This window comes from Artibeus jamaicensis, unplaced genomic scaffold (genome assembly GCF_021234435.1).
Source record: "Artibeus jamaicensis isolate MK-2021 breed Jamaican fruit bat unplaced genomic scaffold, CSHL_Jam_final contig_233, whole genome shotgun sequence".
Taxonomy (NCBI): domain Eukaryota; kingdom Metazoa; phylum Chordata; class Mammalia; order Chiroptera; family Phyllostomidae; genus Artibeus; species Artibeus jamaicensis.
In genome coordinates this window covers 38,159,789-38,178,675 of record NW_026521486.1, presented here as the reverse complement: position 1 = coordinate 38,178,675, position 18,887 = coordinate 38,159,789, and the positions used below count along the sequence as shown (strand labels likewise).

At 38.9% G+C, this 18,887-nt stretch overlaps 1 protein-coding gene across 1 annotated transcript in view; it reads left to right on the top strand.

The window, feature by feature from the left end:
• Positions 1-226: 226 nt before the first annotated feature.
• IPO8 (importin 8) overlaps positions 227-18,887 on the top strand; it is a 55,651-nt gene continuing 36,990 nt past the window's right edge. The window contains exons 1-8 of the mRNA XM_037139772.2: positions 227-457; positions 7,087-7,168; positions 9,874-10,030; positions 12,509-12,667; positions 13,667-13,823; positions 16,780-16,869; positions 18,033-18,127; positions 18,786-18,870. Coding sequence (XP_036995667.2) covers positions 374-457; positions 7,087-7,168; positions 9,874-10,030; positions 12,509-12,667; positions 13,667-13,823; positions 16,780-16,869; positions 18,033-18,127; positions 18,786-18,870 — 909 coding nt within the window. The 5' untranslated portion in view covers positions 227-373. The remainder of the gene's footprint in view (positions 458-7,086; positions 7,169-9,873; positions 10,031-12,508; positions 12,668-13,666; positions 13,824-16,779; positions 16,870-18,032; positions 18,128-18,785; positions 18,871-18,887) is intronic.

Below are 18,887 nucleotides of genomic sequence, written 5' to 3'. Positions count from 1 at the left end.
CAGCACGGCGGCCGCCCGCCGGGCCGCGCGTTCGGGCCCGGAGCACCGCCGCACGCCGGCCGCCGGGGGGAGCCCGCCCGCGCCTCCGCCCGGGGAAGAGGCCGCCGTAAAGGAAGCGCCGCTTCCTCTCCCCCCGCCTCCCACCGGCTGTCGTAAAAGGGTGAATGGAGAGCGCGTTGTGGGGGGTGGACAGGGCGGACAGGGGGCGCGGAGTCGGAGTGGCGCAGCAAGTGGCTGCAGGTGGCGACGGTGGCGGGGGGTGGGGCGTGAGGTAGTCCCGGGGCCGCGGAGGGAAGGGCTGAGCGGCTCGAAGGGAAACTAGCGCTGCAGTCTGGCCTACTGGTCCGGGGGCCGCGGAGCCCCCGCCGGCGAGATGGACCTCAACCGGATCATCCAGGCGCTGAAGGGCACCATCGACCCGAAGCTGCGGATCGCAGCTGAGAACGAGCTCAACCAGGTGAGGCCCGGGCCTGCCGCGCCCCTCGCCGCCGGCTCCGCTGCTCTGCCCCCCGGCGCCCGATGTCCGCCCCCCACCCGGGGCTCCCACGGCTGGGCGCCCGCCCCCGCCCCAGGGCGCTGTGCAGCCGCGCTCTGGGGACCGCGTCCGAGCGGCCCCGGCACCTGTTGGCTACTTTCGCATCTTTTCTTGGGTTCCTTCCCCGTGCAGTTTGTTCAGCCCGCGGGGTCCGCAGAAAGAAGCTTTAGCAACCCTTGCTGGTGTTTCCAGGGTGTGATTTAAGCGCGCTGACTTGGGGACGCGGCTGGGAAAATTCACTTAAATTTCAAATCCGAGTTGGGCTTTTCTCCAGACACAGCCCTTTTTAGGTGTTGCTGTGGGAAACCTTGCCCAGCGCCCCGCTGCTTGTGGGGTTCGCAGCACTGTTCTGACACTGATTGGCGGAGTTTTGTGTGCGAGCTGGGAAGTGCTGCCAGGAGAGAGCTCTAGGAAGAGGAGGCGATTTTCGTGGTGGTGTAGCCTTACAAAAGGCACGTGCAAAAGACGTGGTTGGAGGGATTTCTGAAAAAATGCTAAAATGTATAGGCTCTTTTATCCTCCATCCTCTAAGTAACTCATCTGCACCTTGTTTCCGTGTCACCGCCTAATTTTCGAAATTTTGGTGAGCCCAAACTCTAGCTTATGTTTTCCTCTAAACCTGTAAGAATGAATCAGACCTCTCACTGAGAAGTATGAGTTAAGGTCTACTCCCAAGATAGAATGACAACTGTTTGAGGTTGCGGTAGTCCTTAAAATATAAAGGAATATTCCTAAATTAGTGGTTTTCAAAATGCTGTTTAGGATGAACAGTGTCAACGTCACCTGGGAATTTGTTGGAAATGCAAATGTTAGGGCTTCACTCTAGACTTAAAGAATCAGAGAGTCGGGAGGGAACCTAATTTTGTTTTAATTAGCTAGCTAGGTGATTCTGTGCTTTCCTAAAGCGTGAGAACGACTGTCCTAAGTAAATGTTTCTGTAGGAGCTCGCTAAGGTTTTCCCTGGCTGGAGCTGACTTAACAGTGCAGGTGCACTGCGAATCTTTGAAATGAATTGCTTTAATGGGAAATCTGGGTGGAGTTTGGAGTGAGTGTGAATCTAGGATTTTCCACAGATAAAAGGGAGAGTAAATAAAACATTGATTCTGTAGAGAAGGTTGAGTTGAACAGGTAGCCTAAAGGGAAAGTATTTCTTCTCAAAAAGAAAAGGACTCTCACTGAGAATAGTGGAAAGTTAAAGTCAGTACTTGTCCCAGGCTCTGCAGAGTAGAAGTACTATATATTGATTGGCTAGAAAAATAGTAATCCAGGGATCGGTTAGGAGGAGCAAAGCAAGAATTGGACTTGCAGTCTACTAGTGTAAACAGAAGAGTTTGGCCTCTTTGTGACCTTCTTCTTCTTACAGTGAGGCCAGATGTTACTTTAATAGTGTCCATAGGGATCAAATCTTTGATATTATGATGTACTTCCCTGCTTCTGTTAGCATACCTTTGCTTTGTTTCTGATTCATCAGTACATAGGTGCAGTGGACGTTACAGAACTTGGGAAGGTAGGTGGGTGATCCTGTAGAGCTAGAAGTGAAACTTAGAACCCAGTTCTATTTTTTTCATGATGTTTCAGTTCAAATTCATTCCATCCTCACTCTGCCTTTCCCCGTATTCACCCAAGTCATCACAGACCACAATTTCCTCTGTTACTTCTAAAAGCTTATTACAATGTCACGTTTTAGCATTTATATTTTGTATAATGCTTTGGATTGTAATATGCCTTAAGTACTTTTTTTGAATTGTCTATAGGTAGAAGGCTAAATTATGTCATAATTTACATAAAACAGTAAAACATGGTTATAATGTTGGGTTTTGTGTACTTATCCTTTACCATTTTGCTCTGTTGGATAAACGGGAAATTTGCCATAAGTGATTAGGGACCAGCTCAGTTATTGTAGCTCAGTCTGGGTTGCCCCCTCAGCAAATACGCTCTGCATAGGAAGTGGGCTCATCATGTATAAAGTACTGATTGGTTTGTCAGTTGCCATTTAGAAGAGGAAAGCAGCTTCAAAATATAATAGCCTGAATTCCACAGGATAAATTCTTATTTGGACATACATTTTTCTGTGGCCAACAAAGTATTTCTGTTACCAGTGACTGGTTCCTTGCCTGCTATTTGTGATATTGTTTGTATCGAAAAATGCATTTCCATTTTTATCTCAGAAAATTAAGAATGCTTCCTGTATATATTCTTCACCATCTCTAGACCCAGAAAACCCTGTAGTAGCAGCACAGAGAAGTAGGAATGGGTAGATGTCTTGCTCCAGTAACTCACCTAGAAAAGTATTTTCTTTTAATAAATAATTCTCCACATGGCCTAAGTAAGGAAATAAAATACGTGCCTTTATTGCCAAGCTTTTATTTCTGCTTTTCCATGCATCTGTGGTATCATTTTTATTGCCCTTTAAGGAGTTTGCTTATATGAATAACATATTTATTGAGTTATATTAAAGATACTAGTACAAGACTCTGCTCTTGTATAACTTGCATTCCAGTGGGGGATACTGACAAGTAAATAATATAGCTTTAGGTCATAAGTGTTACACTGAGAGTAAAGCCCTAGAGTGTGTTGGGTTGTATAATTAGTGTGGTCGTTCTCTGAAGAATGACATTAAGCAGAGATCTAGATGTTAAAATGAGCAAGTGAAGAACTGGGAGGGGAGCAGAGGGAAGGGCAGGCTCAGTAGAGGCCCTCAACTTGGCCTGTCGGAGGACTGGGAAAGTTAACACAGTGGGTGCAGTGAGGCCGAGAAGGGGAAAACCTAGGTTCTTTGCTTTAAATGGGTTCTCATAAAACATAGTATTTAGCTAAGCAAGTAAACTCTTTATTTTCCGAAAACTTCAAAATGTCTTTTTTCACCCTTAGACATTTGATGCCTAAAGGTAGAAAAGGAAATTGGATAAATGAGGAAAATAGTATGAGAGTACATCTTAATTTACCACCGAATGTTTTAACTGGCCAAGTTAACATAGACTGAATCAAGACTGAAAGGAAATGACAAAAATTGCAGAAGTTCTTTGAAATGCAAACAGTTGCAAAAGAAAAGTTTCAAAATGTGTAAAATGGCAACAATGTTGAAATAAAAGTAGTCTCCACAATAACTATTTTCAAATAAGTAGCATTAATCTAAGTATAAAGATTATTTTGTACTTATATGTAATAAGATTTTTAAATAAATACTAAACTATATAGATTAGAACTAAGCTATAGAGATATTTACTCACTATAAGATCTTTGAGTACCTCAAAAGTTATAGGCTCAAGTTATTTTATAATGTAAATGTAGGGGTATAGAAGAGTGGGCTAAATCTGTATTAATTTTGACTCCTGTAAATTGCTGTTAAAAGAAATGTTTTCTTTAAAACTACTTTAAAATTCTGGTGGTTTCAATTACGGATAAAACAGAATTTATTTTCTATGCAACAGATTTAAGATTCTGAAGTTTATATAGGATGAAAGAAAGAACAATTATAAGATGATTTAAATTTTTACTGAAGAATACAGAAAGGTTTGGAAAGCATAATATTTTTAGATGGAAATGATCAATATTTAGAAGATACCAGTTTTCTCCAAATTTTTTAGTCAAATACTTATCTTAATAAGTGCTATTATAAATAAATGGATATGTTCTTGGGAGACAGTAATATGAATGGACTCTGCATCATTTGTCCAGCTTTATTTTCTTTTCAAAGTATATTTTATTGATCATGCTATTACAATTTTCCCATTTTTTTCTCCCCTTTATTCTCCTCCACCCTGCACCCCCCCCCAACCAGTATTTTCCCCTGCCTTAGTTCATGTCCATGGTTGTACATATAAATTTTTTGGCTTTTCCATTTCCAATACTGTTCTTAACCTCCTGCTGTCTGTTTTGTGCCTACCATTTGTGCTTATTTACTGTACCTTTCCCCCCTTTTTCCCCTCCCCCTCCTGGCTAATGTGATCTCCATTTGTGGGATTCTGTTCCTGTTCTAGGTGTTTGCTTAGGGTTTTTTTTTTTAGGTTCAGTTGTTGATGGTTGTGAATTTGTTGTCATTTTACTGTTCATATTTTTAATCTTCTTTTTCTTAGTAAGTCCCTTTAACATTTCATATAAGGGCTTGGTGATGATGAACTCCTTTAATTTGACCTTATCTCAGAAGCACTTTACGTGCCCTACATTCTAAATCATAGCTTTACTGGATGGAGTAATCTTGGATGTAGGTCCTTGCCCTTCATGACTTTGAATACTTCTTTCCAGTCCCTTCTTGCCTGCAAGGTTTCTTTTGAGAAATCAGCTGACAGTCTTATCACGGGAACTTTTTTGTAGGTCACTGTGTCCTTTTCTCTGGCCACTTTTAAGATTCTCTCCTTATCTTTAATCTTGGGTGATGTAATTTTGATGTATGTACTTCCTTAGGTCTAACTTCTTTGGGACTCTCTGGCCTTCCTGGATTTCCTGGAAGTTTATTTCTTTTGCTAGATTGGGGAAGTTCTCCTTCATTATGTTTTCAAATAAGTTTTCAGTTTCTTATTCTTCCTCTTCTCCCTTTGGCACCCCTATGATTCAGATGTTGGAATGTTTAAAGTTGTCCTAGAGGTTCCTAAGCATCTACTTGTTTTTTTTTTTGAATTCTTGTTTCTTCATTCTGTCTGGTTGGATGTTTATTTCTTTCTTCTGTTCCAAAATTATTGATTTGAGTCCCAGTTTCCTTCCCTTCGCTGTTGGTTCTTTGTACATTTCCTTTATTTCACTTTGCATAGCCTTCATTTCTTCTGTTTTGCGACCATACTCAACCATTTCTGTGAGCATCCTGATTACCAGTGTTTTGAACCATGCATCAGATAGGTTGGCTTTCTCCTTGTTGCTTAGTTGTTTTTCTGGACTTTTGAACTGTTCTTTCACTTAGGCCATATTTCTTTGGGCACACCTGTTACACTGAAAGGGGTGGAACCTTAGCTATTTGCCCTGGAATGGCATTATGGCACTGTATGTGGGGGAGGGGTCTGGGAGGCGACAATGCCACTTGCTCAGGTCTCAGCTGGCTTTCAGTCACTTCCCCTTCAGCCCACAAGCAAATTGGGCCCTTCTGGTGCTGATTCCTGGGTGGGTGGTTTTGTGTGTGTTTTAGGACCTTGTGGGTTTCTCCAATGAACTCTCCTGTGAGGCTGGGAGTTTCTCTTGCTGCCACAACCTCCACAGGTTTTTACAGCCAGAGGTTTTGAGGCTTTCTTTTCCCTTGCTGGAAGCCTGGGTTGTTCGGCTTGTCTTGCTCCCCAGTTCCTTCTGGTTTATTTGCACGTAAATGTGGGATTGCCCACTCTTCCAGCTGCCACCTTGCTGTAGGTCCTCTCTACCCCAGCTGCCCGTCTCTGCCCCTCCTACCAGTCTGGATGAATGTTTCTTCTTTAATTTCTTGGTTGTCAGACTTCTGTATGGTTCAGTTTTTTGGCAGTTTTGGTTGTTTTTGTTTTTAAATTTGTCGTTTTCCTTCTTTAAGTTGTACAAGGAGGCCAAGTATATCTACCTATGCCTCCATCTTGGCTGGAAGTCTCCATTTGTCCAGCTTTAACCTTACTGAGAATTTATGAGTCTTTTCTGGGAATGTCAGAGGGAAAGGCCAAGTACAAGCTCTGGGAATGTGGCAGGGTTGTAATATAGTCTGGGTAACAGACATCCGGTGGAAATACTGTCAGAAAGAATGGGGTTGCTCTATATTTTTTTGTGCTTCCAAAGTCACCCTGGCCCAAACTCAAGAGTAAGTCAAAGTAGAACATGCCTGTGGCCTGAAATGACCCAGGCAGCAGGCACTTCACCAGTACAGGCTCAGTGGGGCATTGTTAAGTTTGAAAGATGCTCCAGCACCGGAGGGCCCCCTGTTGGCAGCTCTTTTAGGCACGGGGTTCCAGTCCCTCTGTGCAGTGCACGCACAGCTGTCTAATGTTATCTTGTCCGCTTTTTTCTGTGTTGGAGCTTCTGTTTTCTGTAGCTTCTGTTTTTCTGTTTATGGTTCATCAAAAATAAACAAAATTGAAGCACAAATAAGCTGGGAAGAAATGCTTGCAATGTATAGGTCATATAAAAAGTTGAGATTGTAAATCATAAATAGCTCTAAGAATTTATTAAGACTAAAACAGATATTTCATTTATAGAAGGATAAAGAGAATAAAGAGTTTGTAGAAAAACAAATAGTCAACAAACAGGAAAAATTCAACATAGAGGAAATGCAATTTAAAATATGAGTAAGGTTTTAAAATTTTTGAAGGAATGATATCTCTATATTGGATAGATGGACACACTCTTATGCTCCTGTTGTACTGTAAGTTGTCACGTCCTTTATGGAGAGTATTTTGACCATATATGTAAAAACAAACAAAATATTCATACTCTTTTATTCATCAATTCTAAGTAAAACTTTTTTTGACTTGAAGTATTTTAATAATCTTTATTTTGGAGAGTTTCTCTCACTTTAAAAGTTTTATTTGCAGTAGTATATGTAGTAACAAGTGCGAATAGTTACTCATTTATCTTGCCCTATTTTAAAAAATATTTCTTTGTAATTTCAGTCCTACAAGATCATCAATTTTGCCCCCAGTTTGCTTCGGATTATAGTCTCTGACCATGTGGAGTTCCCAGTTCGCCAGGCAGGTGGGTTGGTTTTTTACCCTTTTTTAATTTATTTATGGTGAAAGTAAAAATAGACTTTTATTTTAATTCTAAATATCTGTAATTTCTTGGAAAAATAGGAAATGCACAACAAGTATTTGTATTTCTAATGGTTTATAAAAATCACTTCCTGCCTTGGCCAGGTGGCTTGGTTGGAGTTTTGTCCCCGTGCACGCAGAGGTTATGGGTTTGATCCTGGTCAGTGTGTATGGGAGGCAGCTGATTGATGTTTTTCCTGCAGACTGATGTTTCTCTCTACCTCTCCCCATCCCCTCTCTAAAACCAATAAACGGACACATGGACAAAGCCAAGGGGGAGGGTAGAAGCAAGGGAGGGAGGTGGGTTTGGCTGGGGTGGGGGCAAGTGGTGAGGGAAAAATGAAGACACCTGTAATTAAAAAAAAAAAGAAAATCAATAAACATATCCTCTAGCAAGGATTAAAAATGGATAACAATAAAAAATAAACATTTATTTAAAAAATACAACTTTCCTTTTCTCTGGGAACTTAGGGGCAGATACTGAGCTCTTCAATCTCCCCTAGCCTTTTCCTTCCTTCCCACCCTCCACTGCCAGTTCCTTGCCTCTGTAACTTTGCCATTTCCCCCTTATTTTTCCTAATTATAATAGCTTCATCTCCTCCTCCTTTCTTTTTTATGGTTTCTGGTGGCCTCCCCTTCCAGCCCGCAGTTTAACGCCGTGCATTCGTGTTTGTGCATTTGAGCTCCATTTGTGCATCAGATCATGGAGCCAGTGCAGTGTGCAGGTCTTCCTGACCATGCGACTGGGGAACAGGGCTTTTCTGAAGGTTTTACTTACTTATTTTTAGACAGAGGGGAAGGGAAGGAGAAGACAGGGAGAGAAATATTAATGTGTGGTTGCTTCTCGCACGCCTCTCACTGGGGACCTGGCCCATAACCCAGGCACGTGCCCTGACTGGGAATGGAATCCTCGTCCCTTTGGCTCACAGGCCGGCACTCAGCCTCCTGAGCCTTTTACTTTAAACATGAAAGTTACCTTTAAGTCTGTGGGACCTACGGTAGTTCCATGGTATGTGGTTTTTTAAAAAATTAGGTTGTCATTAGAACCCAAAAGGTCAAAAAATGGAGAAAGCAGCCTTGGAGTATTGTGAAGCCTAAAAAGATAGTAACTTCAAGGTAAAGGGGGTAAAATAATAATAACTAAATAAAGAAATAGTTAAAAAGGCTCTTTAAAAATTATGTAGGTGGCATATACTCATTGTGATTAATTTGGGCAATATAGGAGAATACCAAGGAGAAATAAAAAAAATTACTCCACAGTCATCTCTCAAAGGACCATCATTAAGACGTGTGTGTGTTGTTTGGGCAGAGGGGTTGGTGAGCAGTTTTACAGAAATGGGGTTGTACTCGACATGCTGATGGAAGTATTTAATTTCACTTGAAATAACAGATAAAAAAGTAAGGAATCATTATACTTTGAGGAAATATTTATAACAACTTGTATGATTTCCTGAGAGATCCCTTTGTAATTAAGAAAAACCTATAAAAAGACACTCATATTGGAATTATTTTTTACTTTAATAAGGTTTGTAATACTTCTCTAAGTTTGTTTTTGAAACCACTGCTCTCAGTTTTGTTTAACCTTTGTTTTATAAAATAGGCTGTTCGGAAACCACATTTTGTTAAATGAAATCTGTTTTAATAACCTAAGTATTTATAGGGCCATTGTGAAGTTTCGTTGGAAGCTTTTTAGAAGTAGTATTTTTAAAGATCTTAAAGCAATTTATTAAACTAATATTTCCTCTTTATGGCATATAAACATTACAAAAACACAGACTTTACAGATTAGATTGCTGTTAATCCTGCCCTGAAAGATAGCTGCCATCAACTGTGTTGCATGGTTTAACAGTTCTTTTCTTTCTTCTAGATATGCCAGCAGGCTTCAGAGAGTTACGGAGATCTGTTTACATTACACATCCGATTTTATAATTTCCTTTTTCTGATTCAACCTTGTACTTTTGGGAGATTGATCTATGTTAGTGCATATGCATATGCTTTACAACAGTTGTTCAGCATTTCTTTGTACATGACTCTCATAGTTTATTTAAACAATTTGATATTAATGGACATTTCCTGTATTGTCCCTTTTCATTGTTGTTATAGAGACAGTGCTAAAATGAGCAGCATGCTTGCACGTAATATCTCTGGATACTAGTGGGAAAATTTTTATAGAATAAATTATGAGAGATGGAAATGCTAGGTCAATGCCTATTAATGATGTTAACGTTCAGAACTTTGAATTTTATCACCAAATTACTTTTGCTTGCATTTTCTATCAACAGTGCATTAAAATGCCAGATTACTGATAAGATCATAAAACCATTATAATCCCTATAGAATTTGTCTTGAAAATAAAAAATAACCTTCAGACAACAATGATACACACATGGTAAAATCATGGGCTTACTTATAATTCAGCCATTAAATGCTGTTAATTTTATATCGAAAAAATATTTGCATTAATAGGGCATCATTTGAGATGGCCTATATAAAATAAAAGGCATACTGTGAGATTTATGGTGGTAAGATTTTCCATTTTTGCTGGCTGTCCTATTTAACATTGAAGGGATTAGCCTTTCATGCCCTGTAAAGCTGAATGAAAGTCATCTTTTTGTTGCTGCTACATTAGCGTTTTTTTCTCTAACGTAGCTGCCATTTACTTGAAGAATATGGTGACACAGTACTGGCCAGACCGAGAACCTCCACTGGGAGAAGCAGTATTTCCATTCAACATTCATGAAAATGATCGCCAGCAAATACGTGATAACATTGTGGAAGGAATAATTCGGTCTCCGGATTTAGTGAGGTACTTTGTACTATATCTGTATGATTAGTAGGGGAAAACACAGAAGCGTATATGTATGTGGGAGGTTGGATGTAATCATCAGCCTCAAATTTCGTTGGTAAGCTAATGAAGACAGGCACTCAAAGAATATTCTTTCACTTATTTGTCCTTATGTTTGAAATCCTTTGCAATATTTTTGGAAAGATTTAGCTGCTTTAAGTTGCCACGAAAAAGAGGTAAGGCAAAAACTGTACTTGACTAAAATGGTTGTGTCAGTCCCACTATGTAAATAACTTACGTCCTTAGTTATGCTCTCTGGACTTTTTCCTGTCTGCTTTTCTTTTTCCTAACTTGGGAAGTTGACTTTTGGAAGTTTTTAACCTACCACTTTTGTTAACACTTAGCCTATCTTCTCATTAATTTCTGTGAACCGAGTATCTTTTCCTTTAGAGCAGATAGGATAGAGTAGGTAGAAACTGGAAGAATAGTCTGTGGTTTTTTGCATTTGCCTTAGGCCATGTCCAAGAGAACTTTGTGTGGTGATGGAAATCTTTACCCACACTGTCTGGTATTTAGGCATGTGTGGTATTGAGTGCTTGAAATGTGGCCAGTGTAACTGAGGAGCTGAATTTTAACTTAATTTTGATAAATTTGAAGTGCACAGGTAGCGAGCTAGGGGCTGCCCCTAGCTATTGGACAGCACAGCTGTAGAGTCATACAAATTTTGCAGTCTTAAGAGAGGAGAAACAAACTCTTTGCAACACGAGCTAGTAATTAGATTAGATTTCTTTTTGAAAATGGAGGAGGGAAATCGATGAAACCGAGGTAGGGGAATGAAATTGTTTAATGTCAAGAGATTAGATGCAGCTTTTCCCCTTGGGTGTCCACTACACACTGTGGCATAAGCAGGAGAAAGGGAAGAAAGCGTGAGGGGAACAGTGAGGAGGGAGAAGGAACATTGAGCTCTTCTTTGTAGAGTTATTTTGTCTGTTGAGAGGAGAAATAGATTTATTAATGAAAGAAAACCACCGTTCTCACGGGTTGCCCAGATGCCACCCTGGGCAGTGGTCCCCTGTGGTGTCAGCACGGACCCATGTCTTGCACAGACCCATGTCTCGAAATCTGTACATTTTCAGGTATCTCCGAGTCTTGCAGTGCTTCCACATGGTATTGTGTGAAAGGAGGGCCGTTCATAGCCATCCTTTGCTTGGCTGGAGTGAAAAAGTGTTGTGAGGGTCAACCTGATGAGGGAATTTTAAAAACCAGAAAATTTCCATTTTATTGCATACAGATTTGATGTATTGGTTGTTTAGGAACAGCTGCTGCTGACGTAAGGGGAGACCTTTGTCTTTATAATGAGACAGTTCTTTGTGGCTTGGCTTCTTTCATGTCTTGAAGCCTTAGCTGTAATCACTTTTGAAGAAATATTCTTAAAGTTTATTTAAGAGTATTGCAAAGAAAAATTTTCAAATAGATTTGGTAACATAAGGGAAAGGCATTATTTTGTGTGTTTCATTTTAGTGAATTCAAGTTATTGGCTGTTCAACTGATAGGCACACACTTTTTTGTTTTTTATTTTTCACTGTGGAATCCTAATTAGCCAGGCTCACTTTCTAACCATTCGCAAATGACCATGTGAGGACATATTGGTAGTTTAGAGAAGAGAAAAATTTTCCCTCATTTTCTTTTTAATACCAATTATGGTTGGGATCTTGTTGAGGAAATGATGACTGACCTCAGTGTTACGACTGCACATCTTTTATTGTTTGGCTTTGTGGTTTTATGAAAGTGATCCTTTTTTTTCCCTTTTATGTTTTTTCTGTGGCTTTTTTTCTTTATATCGTTGGGAATAGCTCTTAGGTTTCCTCTGCAGAGGTTGCCAGCTTGTTTCTTACACTCCAAGTACGACACTGGGTATCTCGGGAAGCCTGGGTAGGTACAGCACGCTGCGTTGGCTGTGAACCGAACGTGGTGCTTCAGGGTTTCAGCTCGTAGACGTGCTCCCCACCATTCTGTAGGCCTCCGTTTTACTTACCACTTCACATTTTTAGGCTAAGTTTGTCTACTTGAAATGTACAACACTTTATTTGTTTGTTTTCCTCTTAGGCTATGGTAACAAAATACAAAATATGACAAGCTGGGAGATTTGGCTGAACTAAATAGTTTTTTAGTTCTGAAAAATGGTTTTTTTTTTTGAAAAATGATAATGAACTAATTTTAAATCAATTTTTCCTCCAAAATTGTATTTAGGATAAAACAGTTTGAAAGGTGGCACTTATTTATTTTAGGAGATGACCTGTTCTCTTTATCTACAGTGAAGTTGAGCTACTGAGGAGTTTTTTCTCGATAGCACTGTTTTTTGTCCTTCTACCCCAGATATATAACTATATAATGTAGGTAAATTGGAGTTAGAGTGCTTTTATGTAAAATAGTAGAGGTCTTTGACACCTGGTATTTATTAACTACTTAGATTTTGGACTTTCTTCCCCCACCTTACAGAGTCCAGTTGACAATGTGTCTCCGCGCCATCATTAAGTACGATTTCCCTGGTCACTGGCCAGCGGTAGTGGACAAGATAGACTATTACCTGCAGTCTCAGAGCAGCGGAAGCTGGCTTGGCAGTTTATTGTGTCTGTATCAGCTGGTGAAGACATATGAGTAAGTCGATTTCTGCTGGGCAAGGATACCAGCCTTGTGTCGTTTAGAAAGAACTAAATGGCATACAGGGTTCTGCTGGGGGCGCTCTGTGGAGTCAGGTTAATTTGGCAAGCGGTAGGTTAAGCACAGTTAAACATGCTTATTTACTACAGTTATTTAAAGAACTTTTAATCTGCCAATGTACATTGCTAATCTCTGAGGCAGTGATGTGATGATATAGTGCTTTTCAAGATTTTTTGTTAATTCCAGGTGGTCCTTGGAAACTCTGATATAGAGGTACCTTAGCATTTGTCTTTAAATGAGTACCTTAAGTACGCCAAATATTAATATTTACTTTTTGGATGCAAGATAGAAAATGTTAAAGTTTCTTTGCTAGTGACTTTCTTTTCTATAAAAGTTGCTTGGGTGGTGGGGACAGGTGTCACATTTAACAGCGTTACTTTCCTCTTTCTAAGAGGATAGCTGCTTGTGCTCGAACAGCCCTCTGGTTCTATTTACTGACTAGTTGGTTCATACTCTGTAGGGTTTTTAGAAGATACTTTAGATTTGTAGCAGTTGAAGTATCTAAGGGCACATAAGTTTGTAAACTATTTTTATTTCTCAGTTTAGGATAGTTTAAGATGAAATGTTTTTACCCACATTACTTGTTAAATAATAGGAGTGTCTATTTAAACAGACATATCAACTTGTATTTAATAGGAAGAATTGTGGTATGCTGAAAATTAACTTAAGTAGTAGAAAAGTTTATTTAGGAAAGTTGCAAAATAGTCTTGGATTCTTTTAAACTAGTCCAGTTCTTTCTGGAAAGATTTTTAGTTTTTGCCTAAAACAGTGAACGTTCTTTCAAGTTTATTCTAATAATTCAAACATAAAATGCAACCCAGTTGTTGGGATGTTTTTGTTTTCTTAGCTTTAGATAGCTTTAAAAAATATATATATTTATTATTTATAGTTCTTTTGTGGGGGGAAACTATTTTCTTTTTGTCTTTGCTCATGTAGATACAAGAAAGCAGAGGAAAGAGAACCTCTTATAGCAGCAATGCAAATATTTCTGCCTCGCATTCAACAGCAAATCATGCAGCTCCTTCCCGATTCCTCACATTACTCTGTTTTACTACAGAAACAGATTCTGAAAATCTTCTATGCACTTGTTCAGGTCAGTTTCTATTGTGTAAGACGAATACAGTGCCTTGCTGTTCTGCCTAACACATGAAAAGTGCTCACTTAGTGCCAGTTATTAGTAAAAATGATGTATTCTCACACATAGTTCTTTTTAAAAACTCCTTATGAGGAAACAGGCTCACAGAAATTAGCTTGACAGTCCAAAGTCATCTGAGTGGCAGAGCTGCGGTTCGGGGTTTGCCTGCCGTTTACTCCAGTGTCTGAAGTCCGGTCCACTGAAGAACCAGGGCAGCCGGCTGCCCGGAACCTGATTCCTTCACTCATCTGTCCACGGCGTTCTGCCTGGAGAGTAGTTATGACGACAGAAGAGGAAGGAAAGGAAGAGCTTTCCTCTTTATTGGAAAATCTTATTGATGGTAGTTTCTTTGTATTTGACCTAGTTTAAGCTAATAAAGATTTTGTACCCCATTTTCCTTCATTTAGAATACTTCCTTTTTCTTATCTAAAGGGTATAATATATCAATATGGGAATCTAAAAAATAATTAGAAGAAGATGGAGATGAGATGTGTTTTAAATATAAAAGTATTTAAAATTCAATCCTTGAAAGTCTTGGGTAAATTATTTAGATTTGGGTAGAGGAAGAATAATTATTATCAGTCTAAACTGTTTGCTGATGAATGAATTAAACCTCCCTTACATGCTTTTTAATTAAATTATCTATAATGAAGTTGAGCTGCTCCATTTGATGGCAAGTTGATGGCAAGACGGTAGTTTTGTTGGGCCAGAGAGCCAAGGTAGTTTGGCTTGCTCTTGGCTTCGTATGTGACTTAAATGTTTTTATACTGTTACAGAGTATTTCACTTCAGTAAAGATTTATATTCTTAATCCTTTTAAACTTTTAATGGAGAGAGTTTGAGGCAGATTTTGTTTTCAGCTCAGCCTTCTTTTGGGAGAGGGGAGGGGGAGGAAGGCAAATCTGTGAAGAGCAAAGAAACTTGGATACTAGGAAGATACATTCTCCATTCTCTATTTTTTCTTTTTTAAAGTAATAGGAAAGGAGGATTCATGGTGCCTTTGCTTTTTCTTTAAAGTGCTGTTCAGAAGTTTTCCTCAGGAGTATCACTTTACTCTGAGGCAAACATTTTTCATTCAGTGAGATGCCATTAGATGTAGTAATACTCCATTTATTCCGAGGTCAGAGTTCCCTTTCCCTTTGGGAGAAGTATAACCGGGAATCAGGAAGTGTGACAGAGGCTGATGAAATAATTTTCCTCAAGCCTCCGCCTCTACTTGAGCTATGAGGGCAAAATCCAAAACGTTTATTTTCTCAACGTACACATGCTAAAACCCTAAAAAACCAATGAAAATCTTGACTTTTTAAACCATTTTTGTAATCTATTGTATGCTAGTAAAGAAATATGCTCCTGTTGGGTATCCTGGCAGCAAGGATTTGGAAGGCTTTAAGAGAGATAATTACAGTGATAATGTATTTATGTTTCGAAAAGTATGATACAATTCATTAGACTTTGTTCAAGCATTTATTAAATATTGTGCACAGCATTTGGGTATTTCACACATACTTCAGAACTCAGTTTGTCCAAAGGTGAACTCTGTCACTTTCCCCAACCCTCAGCCTGCTCCTCCTCTGTTCCCTCTCTCCCCATTGCACTGAGAATAGAGTGTGAATTTCTTTCATTCATTCATTCATTTTTTTAGAGAGGGTAAGGGAGAGAGAAAGAGAGGGAGGAAACATCAGCCCGTGGTTGCCTCTCATGTGTCCCCTACTGGGGACCTGGCCCACAACCCAGGCATGTGTCCTGCTTGGGAATCAAACTGGTGACCCCTTGGTTTGCAGGCCGGCACTCAGTCCACTGAGCCACACCCGCCAGGGCTGAAGTTCTTAATATGGTTTATAAAACCCTTCATCTCTCCATGTTTTCTTTTGCCATTTTTACCTTTGTGCTTTACACTCCAGCCATACTGAAATTCAGCTTTGTGAATGTGTCATGCCCTTTCTTAATTTTGAGCCTTTAAAATATTTCTACCTGGAGTACTCTTTCCCCTTACACGCTGGCTGATTTGTGCTCTTTTTCCATGTTTCAGTTCACATTTCCTTCTTCCAGAAAGTGGTTCCTCATACTACCAGGCTGGGTTAGTGGTCCTCTTGTGCACTGCTCTTATCCGTACACGGTATCATGCCACTGTGTAATTCCTTGTGTGTACACCTTGTTTTCCCCAGCGAGAGTGTGAGGACAGAGACTGCGTGTCTTACTTATCGTCATGTCCTTAGCACGTAGCAGGTTTGGGGATGCGTGGACGCAGACACGGTGCTGCTCATCTCCCTTCACTCACAGTGCAGCACGGGGGGGGCCCACAGTCAGAGAGCGGCTGCGGTTTTATGCCTCAATGTAGAGGAATGTGGCTGAAGAAAATGCGTCTTGAGATAAAGATTTTCATTAAAGTGGTTAAAATGAATTCTCACCACAGGACAGGTGTTAAGTGAGGTGATAGAAGTGTTACCAGAGCTTATTGTGGTAATCATTTCTTAGTATATCCGTATATCAAGTCATCATCTTACGTACCTTAAATACAGACTCACAATGTTGTACGTCAGTTATATGTCAGTAGAGTTGGGGAAGGAGTGGTCAAAACAGAGTCTGACAAAGGGGTGAACGGTGAAAAATCACTTATCTGGAATCTCATGCTGAGTAAATGAGACCTTACTGTATTAAAAATATTTTGTTTTCATTTAAAGTAGCTCCGAGAAGTAATTCATGGCATGTATATTTTTAGATTTTAAAATTTTAATTTGCATACATATGTTAATAGGTCTGTTTAAAATTGAATTTTAGGTTGAACCATATGAAATTATTATTTTCAAGGTCAAATGTTAGCCATTTCATGTATGTCAACCTCCCAGTATGGCCGAAATTGCTGATTTGCTGGAGCACAGCAGCTGCCGCCTGACGTGATGCTCTTTCTGTTTCAGTACGCGTTGCCTCTCCAGTTGGTGACTAACCAAACCATGACAGTGTGGATGGAGATCTTTCGAACTATTATTGACAGGACAGTTCCTCCCGTAAGAGACAGCTTCTGTTCTTAAGAAAAATGGGGAAAACTTAGGTTTGGGATACTTGTGGTAGACTGATTTATAATTCTAGACTATTTGGGAAAAAAAGTTACTACTGTAGTAAAAATAATTACTAATACATAGTCAGTTTTGGAATATTCAGGTAAACAAAACTAATAAAATAACTAATTCTTACTAAAATGATTAAAAAATTTTGAAAATTGGTATTTATTCCTCTAGCCTTTTTTCTTGGTTTCTGTATGTAACTATATTTTACTTGTAAAAATAGTATATGTAGTTACTGTTTTGAAATTTATTTTTCACTTCAAATCTTTTATAAGTATTTTTATGGTTACAAATGTTTTTATGCTGTCGGTTTTGTTGAATGCTTCATTTGCTGGCTGTTTAGATTGTTTTAGTTTTTTAGTGTTCTAACTGTAAAGATGTAGTTAAATTTTTATACACATACATGATTATTTTCTTTGGATAGATCTTCTAGAAGTGTTTAAAGCTTTGACAGATCTTGCAAAGTACTCTCCAGAATCATTGCACTGGCTTATACTTTAATAAACAGTAACTGAGAATATCTTTTACATAAAATTCTAAGTTTGTCAGTTTGACAGGTAAAAGGTAGTGTCTAATTTTTGTCTGCAATAATAATGATGGTATAATTATCAAATTTACTGAAATAATCCAATTAAAATATATATCAAATACTTTAAGATTTAAGTTTGTCTTCATATATGAAGTATTTTTTCTCCTATTCATATCTTGGGACATACTGTGTGTAAGTTTAATTTATATACTTTAATGCACAGAATTTTTGCATTTTTGCAAAGACACACTTGTGTTACTGTCACCCAAATAAAGATATAGGACCTTTTTGTTATCCCAGAGTTTCCTCCAGTGACATGGTATTTTGTATTTGTTTTCTACTTTTTTGGGTATTTTGAAAATAGGAAATAGATGTGAACAACAGCACTAGTTAGTTGAAATTTACTTTTCTTATTTAATTCCTAGCTAGCAATCTATAAGTAGAAATTTGCATTTGTATGGCAATCTAAATTCAGAATGAATATTACTCAATCTGTAGCAAGATTTATTCTGCCTCTGTTATTCACATAAAACCTTTTATTATGCAGACATTTAATCTGGGTGTTTTGTCCTCATAGGAGACCCTGCAAATCGATGAGGATGATAGACCAGAACTAGTCTGGTGGAAGTGTAAGAAGTGGGCTCTGCACATTGTAGCCCGTCTTTTTGAACGGTAATGCTGTTTATCAGATTTATGATCTTGTGGCCTGTATTTCAGTGTTGGATGTAATAAAATTGGATAGGTCTCGTGATCATCCACAGAATATGGTTATTTGTCTTTAGTGTCATAGAGGGCAAAAAGTTGCCCTCTGTTTTAAAGGACGCTTAATTGTGGTCACTGACTTTGAGATCATAAAGAGGTGCTGGGCTTTCTCTGAATCTTTCTATTTTTTATAAAAAGAATGGAGAAATGACAATGGTTAGCTTATTGGAAATATCCGATATTTTTGGAATATCCTGGTAATTCCTGGAAATACCAGGAATTGTACAAGAAGGTGCTTCACCATTCAGCTCCATAGGCAACTTAGATTTATTTAATGATGGAAGCATTTATTGAAAAATATATGTTGGATATATTTTTATTTGTAATATTCACCCTTTAGGAGGTCTTTGTTAACTAAGTAGGTAGACGTTTCTGTCTGAAGTTTTAGTAAGACCCAGAGTCAAAGTGCAGTTCATCATGATTTCATTTTGGGGCTTGTGAGAAGTAGGGAAAGTGTTAGTTTTCTGCCTCAATAGAATATCTTTCAACAAGGGATTGTATTTAAGCTAGTGAACATGCTCATTTTTAAAATTTACGCTGTTTAAACATTTTCTCTTTGTATTTTAAGCTATGGAAGCCCAGGAAATGTCACAAAAGAATATTTTGAATTTTCTGAATTCTTTTTGAAAACCTATGCAGTGGGAATTCAGCAGGTAATCAACTTATGCTT